This window comes from Muscardinus avellanarius (genome assembly GCF_963383645.1).
Source record: "Muscardinus avellanarius genome assembly, chromosome: 12".
In the NCBI taxonomy this organism is placed as follows: domain Eukaryota; kingdom Metazoa; phylum Chordata; class Mammalia; order Rodentia; family Gliridae; genus Muscardinus; species Muscardinus avellanarius.
The window spans coordinates 69,707,970-69,720,665 of record NC_137798.1 but is presented as its reverse complement, the minus strand read 5'-3'; the positions used below and the strand labels follow the sequence as shown (position 1 = coordinate 69,720,665).

Genomic DNA, 12,696 nt, shown 5'->3' with positions numbered 1-12,696 from the left:
GTGGGGGTGGGGGTCTCTTATTCTTCTCATATGCTTTTTTCCAGTCCTGTGTTCCAAACTTCGTCCCATTCTTGGGTCAGTCAGAGGCTAGGGAAGTGACTCTTGCCCTGCCCCCCCTTCCACGTGGCTTTAGACTATTTGTGGCGTTCCCTCAAGGCGGCGCCATTTACACCACGCCTGTGTGGCTGTGCGGCACTCCTGCAGAGCAGGTGCTCTCGCTGCCTCCTCCGCTTGTCTTCACGCTTTGTCTGGAAACTCTCTTCAACAGGAATATACTCTGGCTCACTTGGAGCCCCCAGACTCCCTAGGGGCTGCGGAGGCCGGGATCCGCAAGTTTGAGGATTTCTTGGTGTCTATGGAGAACAACCGGGATAAGGTCTTGAGTCCTGTGGACTCTGGAAACAAGCTGGTGGCTGAGGGGAACCTGTACTCAGACAAGATCAAGGAGAAGGTGCAGCTGATCGAAGACAGGTGCTCCTGCCCCTAGGGTCACGGCCCTATACCACCATGAGGGGCTGGGGCTGCCGGCCAGGGCCTCAGGCTCCATGCTCTTGTGACATGGCTTTGTCTCCCCTTCCAGGCACAGGAAGAACAATGAGAAGGCCCAGGAGGCCTCGGTCCTTCTGAGAGACAACCTGGAGCTACAGAACTTTCTCCAGAACTGCCAGGAGGTGAGGCCAGCGGCCAGGGGTCGCTTTCCAGCAGATTCCTGTCTAGCAGTAAAGTGCCCTAGAAGTCGGAGGTCACAGGGTTTCATGAGTGGGATACGCAGCAGCTTGGGTCATCCTCTACATCTTTGGTTCTACACCCTCACACACACACACTCTGAAAAGTCATCCTTTGATTTTCCAGGTCTAGAACAGTTTCTCAAAGAGTAGTCTGAGAACCCTCAATATTGTAATTACTTGGGACCTGAACAGGGCTGGCTTCAAGTGTGTATGACCTGTGCATCCGTCCACAGAGAGCCCTGTACCTGGGTTAATGCCCCGATGTTGTCATCTTGAAATGCATAATACTTTTGAACATCTTCATTTTGCCCTGAACCCTGCAAATTGAAGAAATAGACTTGGCCTTAGTTAAGGCAGACTCCAAAGCCCGTCTTGGGCATGGATGACTCAGAACTTTGAGCATGTGCAAATAGAGAAGTGTTTTAAACACACCTCTCAGTTGGAGAACTACTGGCTCAGAAGTTCCCTGCTCATCTGGGGCCCACTGAAAAAGGAAGGTCTTTAATCTGCCCACCTGGTTCCTGCCAGCGGAATTCCCATGTGGAATGGGGCTTTCTCTGACTTCTTCCCACTCTTCTCTTTTTACCCCTTTTCTCTCAGCCCAGACAATTTTGTTTTTCATCTACCTCTGCCCTTGGCACAAGTTGGGCCTGGTATGGTGCCGGGACATCTTAGAAACATCAGATGCTCATCACGGTTCTTCCATCTTTGTTAATTATAGGATCTACCCTTGTCCTCTTCCTCCAATAACATTTTCTGTGTTTATTAATTATTTCTTACCCCATTGCCAAATAATAGATTTAACCATCTACCCAATGAAAGCTTGTTGAGTTCTTACACTATACCAGGCTCTGTCCTAGGTCCTCCTGGAAGTACGAAGAGAAGAATAAACCATCCCTAATCTCACACCACACACACTAAAGTGGGGAAGACACACCCCTGTGCCTACATTGTAGCCCTGGCATGATGCTGGCACCCAAGGACTCAGAATTGGAGATTAGTTCTCTTCTGTGCTCATACTTCCTCCTCTTGGCCACCTCCTTCTGCCGCTGGGATGGGCAGCAGATCCTGGCCTGCCAGAGGGGTACACTCAGCTGCCATCAGACTCATTCTTTGTGCCCATAGCTTACTCTCTGGATCAACGACAAGTTGCTGACAGCTCCAGACGTCTCCTTTGATGAAGCACGCAACCTTCACAACAAATGGCTGAAGCACCAAGCATTTCTGGCAGAGCTGGCGTCCCACCAAGGGTGGCTGGAGAACATTGATGCAGTAAGTAGAGCAGTGGGGTGGTGGGCAGATCTCTGCTCAGCTGTGCATCTGTGAAAGAGGCTTTACCTGTGGCATACGTTGTCTGGAAGCTTGCTAGACAGTATAGGACTTGGAAGTGAAAAAACTTCTCTAAGTAGTCGTTGGGTTCCTGATACAGCCAGTCTTGTTAAACTTGATCAGACTTAGTACCTCTTCTGGTTCATCTGAGCCTGGGGATAGTCCAGGATATTGAGGACATCCCAATGACAGCTTTTGCACCCAGTAGCAGGATAGCAGTTTTGTTTGACTTCTATAATCCATACCGGGAACCCAGCACTGCCCTGCCCAGGGCCAGGGGAATACATGAGATGACCAGAGTGGTCCAGGGAAGCCATTCTCCCTCATCATTTTGATGGACAACACTGCCCAGAAGCAATCACTCACAGTTCTTGTAGATGGGGAGCCAGGGGACCCCTCTGTAATGGGCTTTCCCAGTAGCACAGGTCAAAATGTGGCAGGGGGGCTAGGAGGAGGAGGAGGAGAAGGAGGAGGAAGGAGGAGAAAAAGGAAGAAGAGGAGGAGGGTGAGGAGAAATTAGCAGGGATTAGATCTGAGAATCACATCCCTTTGCTCTCCTGGCTGTCCAAGAAGAAGCAGGCCCAGTGTCCACATAAAGCCATGCTGCATAGTGGCTAAGGCTGCAGCCGCCAGAGCCAGACTGACTCCAGAACTTCCCTGGGCCTCAGCCTCTTCCTTTCCAATATCAGGGTAACTAATAGCACTTACCCAGTGAAGTTGTGAGCCCTGAATACTTGAAGACAGATAAGGGATAGTATTCGACAATTATAAGGTCCTCAATAAACACCAGCTACTGTTAGTAGCATATATTCCTAGGCCCAAGTCCTTTCACATTCTTTATACCCAAAAGCTGTATATTTACAGATAAAAACCAGACAAAGCAACCAAGGAGGTAACTATTCTTAGTGCACAACCTCTGGCACTCACAGGGAGGTTTCTCTGCTGCTCATACCTAGATGGATCTCAAATCTTGAATTTTTTAGTACCAGCCCACCCCTGTCTGCAGCCCTGAATGCCGTGGTCTCCCTGAGTCATTTGTCTCAAACACTGCTCTCCATGCCCTGCCCTCCCCTGCAAATAACTCTAGGAGTTCCGAGTCTGAAAAAAATAATTAAAACAGAAGGGCTGGGAACCTGGCTCAGTGGTAGAATGATTGCCTAGCACACACGAGGCCAAGTTCAATTCCAGTATTAGAAAAAAAAAATTAAGTAGGGCCTGTTTGGGGCAGTGCATCGCCCAAGTTCTGTGCTGACTCTCCTGAGTTCCTGTCTTACAACAACCTGAAAACAGGCTTCTAAGGATCTGAGACCTCACAGGGTGAGCTCTCCCCTTCCTCCACAGGAAGGAAGACAGCTGAAGGAGGAGAAGCCTCAGTTTGAGGCTGTGGTGTCCCAGCGGCTGGACGCCTTGCACCGGCTTTGGGATGAGCTACAGGCCACCACCAAGGAGAAGACCCAACAGCTCTCAGCAGCTAGGAGCTCTGACCTGCGCTTGCAGACCCACGCTGACCTTAACAAGTGGATCAGCGCCATGGAGGACCAGCTGCGGTCAGATGACCCTGGCAAGGACCTGACCAGTGTCAACCGGATGCTGGCAAAGCTGAAGGCACGTGAGCCCATTATAGACTCAGAGGGTTAAACTAGAGGGGACTTTGTTTGGGAAGAAAACCCAAAACCTGAAAGTAAGAAATTCTGTTTCTCTTAGTGGACTTGCTTTTATCATGCAAAAATGCCTCATGGCGGAGGACATGGTGGCGCACACTTGTAATCCCAGCATTCGGGAGGCTGAGACAGGAGGATCGCAGTTCGAGGACAGCCTCAGCTACTTAGTGAGGCCTTCCTCAACTTAATGAGACTCTGTTTCAAAATTAAAGAATAAAAAATAGGGCAGGGGGTGTAGCTCAGAGGTCAAATGCCCCTGGGTTACATCCCTAGACCCCCCCCACAAAAAAAAACCTTCCTGGTTCACGATCTATCTCCTACCCCTTTTTCAGTGGGTAGGAAAATAATCCAATAAAAGAATGCAAGAGAAATACAGGACAGGCACTCTGAGGAGGGAAGGATGAGTGGGAGGACCCAGGGAGACTTCCCGTAGGAGGCTGGGTTCAAACAGGCCCTTAAAGGATGGCTGGGAAATGGATGGACAGCTGCCCAGGTGCCCAGGCTCGTGCTGATGCTGTCCCCTGTGTTTCAGCGAGTGGAGGACCAAGTGAATGTGCGGAAGAAGGAGCTGGAGGACCTGTTTGCCCAGGTGCCCTCGCTAGAAGAAGAGGGAGGAGACACAGACCTGAGCATCGAGAAGAGGTTCCTGGACCTCCTGGAGCCCCTGGGGCAGAGGAGGAAGCAGCTGGAATTATCCAGAGCCAAGCTGCAGATCAGCCGGGACTTAGAGGATGAGACGGTGCGTGGGCTGTGCCCTCTGCACCCCCAGGGCTCAGCCGCCAGCTGCCATCGGGATAACTGGCCGCTGTCCAGAGCAATTCTTGACAGCGAATGACTGGTCATCTCACCCACTTATCTCGTGAGGTTGCCACGATGAGTGCATTAAATAGGAAAGCCAAGCAGTGCTGCCTCACTGGTCACTTGCTGGTACTGACGGTGAGGAGCATGGACTTTGGGGCCAGACACACCCTGGGTTCCAGATCCAGCTATACTTTCCCAAGGTGTGTCCAGGAGCGGGTTATTTGGAACCTCAGTTCAAAATAGGCCCATCTGTAAAATGGGTGGTGGACGCAACAGGGAGACACTACTGGCAATGCTCTGGCTGGCCCTTGGTGGCCACTTGGGAAAGAGTGGCTGTGGTTGTCATCAGCTGTCTCTCTGCCTTCTGGTCTCTGCAGCTCTGGGTGGAGGAAAGGCTGCCACTGGCCCAGTCTGCCGACTATGGCACCAATCTGCAAACTGTGCAGCTGTTCATGAAGAAGAACCAGGTAAGCCCCCCTCCCACCATCCCGGGTCACAAACGCCAGCGACCGCCAAGCCTTGTTCCTGTTGGTAGCTTTGGAGTCTCCAAACTGTATTTAAAGCCAGACGTGGTGGCACACCCATGTAATCCCAGCACTTGGGAGGCTAAGTCAGGAGGATCAAGGTTCACGGACAGCCTCAGCTACTTAGTGAGGCCCATTGCAACTCAGTGAGACTCTGTTTCAAAATAAAGAACAAAATATAGGGCTGGGGGTGTAGCTCAGAAGTAGAATGCCCCTGGGTTCCATCCCCAGTAACACACACACACACACACACACACACACACACACACACACACCAAAAAACAAAAACTGTATTTGAAGTCTCTGCATGAAGAGCAGGCATTGGTGAATTCTGGCAGGATCCCAGAGGAGGGAGGAATTGTGGGACTTGGGGACTTGAAGCCATTCATTCTCCATCAGGCTCAGGTGAGTGCAGGACCCCAAAGGTGCTGACCTGGCTTTAATGTGCTTTCACAGTACAGTAGCCAGCCACCTCCTTTTGAAAAGAAGCTGGTAACGTCGTGTTTCTTTCCTCATTTCTCACCTTGCCCCCCTTCTAGGGCTGAGCTATCCTCATGTATGCTATCCTCGGGACACACTGGCCCCATTTCTGTGTATATGTGAGGATCCTTGTGGGGCTCAAATCCCAGAAACTAACTGAACTTGGACTCTCAGCCCTAGAAGTCAACATCCATCTGCTGTTCGGCTCGCTCTTGGGCCAGCATGTGAGCTCTTGTGGCCCTGGTCAGAATCCTGGACATGGCTGATGCCAAATTTTTCCTCTGTGTCAAGGCTGTAGGGGGATCCTGAATCCTCAAGGAAGTCAGCTGTGTGGGGTCACAGTGGCTTCACGCTAGGCCAGAAGCTGGCCTCAGCCTCTCTCTTGGACAGAGAGTCCTCCTTCCGGTCAGCTCTCAGGGTCAACAAAGAGAGCCCAGGAACTTAGCTACCAGAGAAGAGCAGTGTGCCCCAGAGTGCCATGTCAGTGCTACTCTTTGGGGAAGGAAAGTCTTGGCCCCAGGATGATTGTAGCTGATATCTGCCCATAGGACTGTGGGGGCCAGGAGCTGTGCAGAGGCTGGTCTCTATTCAAAGAGGCTTCTTCCAAGCTTCCTTGGACCTTGTGCTTCCAGTTGACATGATCTAGTCACAGAGGCTACAGAGGCCTCCTGCAGGGACCTCGTCATATGATGATAGAGATTTGGGCTCAGGGAAGGCCAGAAGCCTCAGCTAAAGGAGGAAGGCTGGTGGGAGACAGTATCCTTGGGGCCTCAGATGCCTCAACTGTAAAATGCCCCACCCTAGTCTTTCCAGCACTGAACTTTTGAGTCTATGGAGCCTTAGTAAGTAGGAGTGCCCAACCCCTTGGCTGGCAGTTACTATTTCAGGAGAAGGGCAAGACAAATATGGATGGGGTTCCCCTAACCTAGAAGAGAAAGACAACCTCCTGGGAGAGCATGGCTCCTGGTAGAGGCTATTTTAGGCTAATGGGGCTAATGCATACATCCAACTATATCGGTTCCTCCCTGAAAGCCCTCTATCTCAGCAGCTCTAACTTGAGCGCACATTTACCCAGAGGGCTTGTTAAACACAGTTGCCCGGCTCTGCCCCAGATTTCCTGATTCAGACTCTGGGGTGGAGCCTGATAATTTGAATTTCTTGCGAGACCCCAAAGGCTGCCCATTAGGGCTGCTGCTTTGAGAACCTCTGCTCCAGTGACTGTCCGTCACAATTAGAAGAAATCCTGCAAGGTGCTGTGTGACTGGTTTTCACCGCTGGCCACACTTTAAAATCACTGGGGAACTTTTAGCACACAGATGCCCAGGTCTCACCTCAGATTAATTAATTAGGAGCTCTGAAAGAGGGACCCTGAGGTGCCTGTTTTCCTGAATTAGTTGATGTGCAGTCAGGGTTAAGATCCACTGCCTAGCCTGATGTGGCTCCTGCCCACCTCTAAGCCATACCCTAGCATTTTAAGCTTTCTTTACTAGCTGTTCTCCAGCTCGTAAGGCCTTCTCTCTTTCACATACTACAGGGCCTTTGCATGTGCTTTTCCCTTATGCCGGGAACACTCACTCACTCCAGATCCCATGAGGACCTGCTCATTGTCGCATCTCATTCCAATGTCATCTTCCCAGGAAGATCATTCCAAGCCCAACTACTCAGCAACTCAGATGGCTGAGGCAGAAGGATCACAAGTATGAGGCCAGCCTGGGCTCAAAATAAAAATTTAAAAGAGCTTGAATGTAGTTTAGTGGAAGAGTACCTCTGGGTTCAATACCCAATACCACTAAAGAGAGATAGAAAAGAAGAGAAGAGGAGAGGAGAGGAGAGGAGAGGAGAGGAGAGGAGAGGAGAGGAGAGGGAGAAGGCAGGCAAGCAAAGCCCTTTCTGACTTTCCTAGCTAAAATATCCAGTACCACGCATTGACCGACATTCTTTATGCCACTGTACACTTTCCTTCTGGTACCCAGGCAAGACAGCCCAGCCTTCATCTGTTGCCATGCTTACCACCTCTTTCTCGACTAGACTGTTAGCTTGATGGGGAAGGGGCTTTCTTTATCTTGTTTCCCTTTTGTCTCTGGTATCTAGAACCAGATACTTGTATGTAGATGATACCTTAATTAAATGGCAACATTATAGAGAAACACTTTCCACAGGAGACTAGAAAATAATGGCTTAAAAAGAGAGAAGAGAAGCCAGGCGTGGTGGTGCACGTTTGTAATCCCAGCATTCAGGAGGCAGAGAGCGGAGGATCACAGTTTGTGTACAGCCTTAGCTACTTAGCGAGGTCCTTCACACTCAGTGAGACCCGGTTTCAAAAATAAAAAGAATAAAAAATTAGGGCTGGGTGTCTCTCAGAAGTAGAATGCTCCTGAATTTTATCCTCAGTACCCCAAAAGAAAGAGAGAGCGAGAGAAGGGAGAGGGAGAGGCATAGTGGCGCATGCTTATAATCCTAGTACTTGGGAGGTTGAAACAGGAGGATCATAGGTTCGCTATTAGCCTCAGCAACTTGTGAGACCCCCTTCAACTTAGTGAGACACTGCTTCAAAATAAAGAATAAAAAAATTGGGCTGGGATGGACCTCAGAGGTAGAATGTCCCTGGGTTCAATTTCCAGTACCACAAAGAGGGGAAAGTATGTTTTTAGGGTACCATGTAGAGGTCAGAAGATCTCATGAAAAGTAAAGAGGTGGAAGAAATCTTACAACATGAGCTGTTTGAATAAAATTGTAGATGTCATAGAAAATTGTCAAAATCAAGCAGGGTGTGGTGATGCATGCTTGTAATCCCAGCATTTAGGAGCTTGAGACAGGAGGATCATGGTTTTCAGACAGCCTCAGCTACTTAGTGAGGCTCTTTGCAATGCAGTGAGACCCTGTTTCCAAATAAAGAATAAAAAATAGAGCTGAAGGTGTAGTTCAGAGGTAGAATGCCCCTGGGTTCCACCCCAGTACCACAAAAAAAAAAAAAAAGAAAAGAAAAGAAAATTGTTTAAATCAAGATTTTAGGTATAAAGTACAAAATGCATTTTGGCAGGTTATGTGCCTCATAAATGGTACTATTCATAAGTATTTTAAGTCCTGGCAGTCACTTTTCTGTGTATGCAATCTTTTTTTCTTTTCTCTTTTTGCGGGTCTGGGGATGAAACGCAGGGGCATTTGACCTTCGAGCTACACCTCCTGCCCTATTTTTTATTCTTTATTTTGAAATAGGGTATCACTAAGTTGCAGAGGGCCTCACTAAGTAGCTGAGGCTGGCCGCAAACCGCGATCCTCCCGAATGCTGGGATTACAAGGGTGCACCACCATGGCTGGCTTTGTGTACACAGTCTTGCCTCTGCCTTCTGGATGGTTGTAAAGACCACGGGGAAATTGTAGAGAGGGAGGACTTGAGGTAGGAGAAGCCCATGAGTCCACACTCGGCTGCTTTGGCCTGGAGGACTCAGAAAGAATCCTGTTCATCTGCCAGGCCTCCTGAAGACAAAGGTGACCCAGTCTCCAGAGGCAACAAAAAGGTCATTTTGGAAACCAGAGGCACAAGCAGAAAATAATGCACAGCTCATAAAGAATTTGAGAAATAAAAATGGGGAGAAACAAAAACAAGCCCCAAACTTTACATAAGGGGCAGCTGGCAACTCTTCTTTTATCTGGAGCAATACCTGCTAAAATAAGATCTCAGATGGTCATTTATAATTTTTTTCCTTTTCTTCAGTCCATACTTCTGAGATCAAACTCCGTCAGTGCGTAGATAGAACTGGGCTGAGTCAAGAGCTCAGGCTTTGAAATCAGGTAGAGCTGTGCTCAAGTCCCTCGCTGCTGTGCCAGTCCTCAGGTGGCTCAGAGCCTGCCTGAGGGTTAAAGGTCAGCGGTCATTGGCAGATTTTCTCTCCATTGCCTGCTCTGCCATAGCAGGATGGGGAGAAAGAGACCAAGGGTGCCAGATGCGCCCCGCCCCTGCGGAAGCAGGCTCCCTACATGGCTGGAAGGCCCTGCCCTGAGCCCTCTCTCTGGTCACAGACACTGCAGAATGAGATCGTGGGCCATGCGCCGCGGGTAGAGGACGTGCTGCGGCGGGGGCAGCAGCTGGTGGAGGCGGCGGAGATCGAGTGCCAGGACGTTGAGGAGCGCCTGGGCCACCTGCAGAGCTCGTGGGACAAGCTGCGGGAGGCGGCAGCTGGGCGGCTGCAGCGCCTGCGGGACGCCCACGAGGCCCAGCAGTACTACCTGGACGCGGGGGAGGCGGAGGCCTGGATCGGTGAACAGGAGCTCTACGTCTTCTCTGACGAGCCCCCCAAGGTGTGCCGGGGCAGGGCTGCCAGCCAGGGTGCCCAGGTGGATGGGCGGAGCTGGGGCGGCATCAGGATGGAGCCGTGGAAGTCCAGGCGTGTGGGGAGTGAGGTGGGGCGGGGAATGGGGAGCCCACAGAATCTCCCTGCTCTCCATGATGCCTCATCCTTAGGACACCCCACCTCTTTGAGAACACACCTACAGTGCAGCTACCGCAGCCAGGTTTCTGTAAGGGGTGGGGTGAGGGAGTCTTACAAAGCCGGCGTGACCTAGGAAGTTGTGATGGAGACAGAAGGTTGGTGGTGGGTCTACAACGAAGAGCAGGGAGCAGGTTAAGCTCATGACAGGAGAGAGGGAGGGAGGGAGGGAGGGCACAGGTGTCACCGGGAACTTGGGATAGCCGAGTGTGTAGCTCTCCTTCCAACACGGCACCCCAGGGGCTGGGGAAACTCACCAGGGAAGGGAGCGCGTGCAGGCAGGCTCTGGGCTGACCTCTGCTGCCTTCCAGGATGAAGAGGGCGCCATCGTGATGCTCAAGCGGCACCTGCGGCAGCAACGCACGGTGGAGGAGTACGGGAGGAACATGAAGCAGCTGGCCAGCCGGGCCCAGAACCTGCTGTCCGCAGGCCACCCTGAGGGGTGCGTGTGCCTCCAGGGGGACTCGGCATCAGACCCTTCAGGTCTGAGAAGGGGAGATGGCGACAGTTTTCCACCAAAATAGGACCTTCTGGACTGTCAACCCAAGGCCATTTTATGCCTCGGTTTTGTGTGAGGAGCTCCCAAGTGTGCCACCTGAGGCTTGGTTTGCAAAAAGATCACAAAACCATCCTCCTGGTAAACTTAGAGCTCCAGTCTTTTGAAGTGTTAGAATATGCTAAGAGGTACTGACGGCTAATTTCACTTTTCTTTTTATGGGTCAGAAGGTTCTTTGGGAACTCATAAAATCCTCCGTAAAATCCTCATGTAGAAAAGCTATAGCCATCTGAACCATTGAGCTGCCCGGATTCTACCTAAATGGAAGCCCAGTGGCCAGACTCCCCCCAGGATCCCCCATGCATGGCCCTGTCCTGAGCTGCCCTCAGGGCGCCCGCCACCATAGGCTCTCAGCAGTCACCCCACACGTCCCCTAGAGAGCTCCAAGGACTGAGCCCCAGTTCTCACCCTCCCTGAAGAGCTAAGCAGGGTTTCTCTGCTGACGCCCCACTCAGAGCCCTGCCCCAGCCTCCAGGGAGGGGGTGGTGGAGTTTGCCCTCCTCACTGCCTCCAGGAGCTTCCTCTGGAGGCCGTTCAGGAGGCAGCACCAGGACTGAGCTCCAGGACACCATCCTGCCGTCCTTCTCAGCATCATGGCCTAAGGGCTCATCCCTCCTTTCCCAGGAGAAGCCACTGTCATTTCCCCTGTACTTCACTCCCCTACCTGTCCTTGCTGAGGTCCTGGGGAGGAGTAGCTCAGCTGCTCTGGGTTCTTAATCGCCATCTTTAAAGGATTTCTCGGCCTGAATTCCAGGGAACAGATCATCAGACTTCAGGGGCAAGTGGACAAGCAGTACGCAGGGCTGAAAGACATGGCCGAGGAGCGCAGGCGCAAGCTGGAGAACATGTACCACCTGTTCCAGCTGAAGAGGGAGGCCGACGACCTGGAGCAGTGGATTACAGAGAAGGAGGTGGTGGCCTCCTCCCAAGAAATGGGGCAAGACTTTGACCACGTGACTGTGAGTAGCCTCAGCTCTGGCTTTGCCTACCTCGAATGCAGTAGACACGGTTGCCTTCATTCCAGACCCACACGACGCCCTGCCAGTTTGCAGTGTTACTCGTAGGTGCAGTCACACCCATGTGAGGTGCAGCCAGCGGCCAGCCTCTCCTGGGGGAACATGGGGGCCAGCTCCAGGTGGTCGTGTGGCTGCCCGGGAACTCTGCAGCTTAGAGTATGTTGACACCCACCTGTCCCTGAGCCCCGCTAACCACCTTTCTGTCCGCCCCACGTCCAGATGCTCCGGGACAAGTTCCGGGACTTTGCCCGGGAGACTGGAGCCGTTGGACAGGAGCGGGTGGACAACGTGAACGCCATCATTGAGCAGCTCATCGATGCCGGCCACAGCGAGGCGGCCACCATTGCTGAGTGGAAGGATGGCCTGAATGACCTGTGGGCGGACCTGCTAGAGCTCATTGACACAAGAATGCAGCTGCTGGCTGCCTCCTATGACCTGCACCGCTACTTCTACACCGGCACCGAGATCCTGGGCCTCATTGACGAGAAGCACCGCGAGCTGCCTGAGGACGTAGGGCTGGACGCCAGCACGGCCGAGTCCTTCCACCGGGTGCACACGGCCTTCGAGCGGGAGCTGCACCTGTTGGGCGTTCAGGTGCGCCGAGCGCCACAACCACGACCACCTTCCTGGGGTCCCTGGGTGCCCGGGCCCCGCCTGACTTCTGCAGAGAAGCCCAGGAGATGTCTCTTAGAGAATCAACAGCTCAGAGCAGGGAGCAGTGGCTTTCAGATATTCTTTAAATTTCAAAATACTTGTATAAACTGAATCCCCACAAAAAGTCAATGCATGAAATACCTTAGTCTAATTTCTCTGCTTGGACAATATTATTAGCTAATGTAGGGCACTTTTCTAGCGCCAGGTCACTGGGTCCTCATTGCCATCCTCTGAGACAGGTACTCACGTTGTTTGCATTTTGGATGTGAGGAGAGCGAGGCACAGAGAGTCAGTAAGTGGCCTGGTCTACGTGCAGTGGCACAGGCCTGTAATCCCAGCACTTGGGAGGCTGAGATGAGGATTACAGGTTTGAGGCCAGCCTCAGCAGTTTAACAAGATCCTTAGCAACTTAGACTGTTACAAAAGAAAAAAATAAAAAGGGCTGGAGGTATAGGTCCAA

The 12,696-nt window shown here is 51.8% G+C and overlaps 1 protein-coding gene across 1 annotated transcript in view; it reads left to right on the top strand.

The window, feature by feature from the left end:
* Positions 1–12,696, top strand: part of SPTB (spectrin beta, erythrocytic) — a gene marked incomplete at both ends in the record, with an annotated part of 76,242 nt that overhangs the window by 42,405 nt on the left and 21,141 nt on the right. Inside the window, 10 exons of the mRNA XM_080707615.1 lie at positions 269–471; positions 581–671; positions 1,854–2,000; positions 3,399–3,662; positions 4,251–4,457; positions 4,897–4,986; positions 9,544–9,822; positions 10,322–10,452; positions 11,321–11,525; positions 11,802–12,176. Of these exons, the coding sequence (XP_080563741.1) occupies positions 269–471; positions 581–671; positions 1,854–2,000; positions 3,399–3,662; positions 4,251–4,457; positions 4,897–4,986; positions 9,544–9,822; positions 10,322–10,452; positions 11,321–11,525; positions 11,802–12,176 (1,992 nt within the window). The remainder of the gene's footprint in view (positions 1–268; positions 472–580; positions 672–1,853; positions 2,001–3,398; positions 3,663–4,250; positions 4,458–4,896; positions 4,987–9,543; positions 9,823–10,321; positions 10,453–11,320; positions 11,526–11,801; positions 12,177–12,696) is intronic.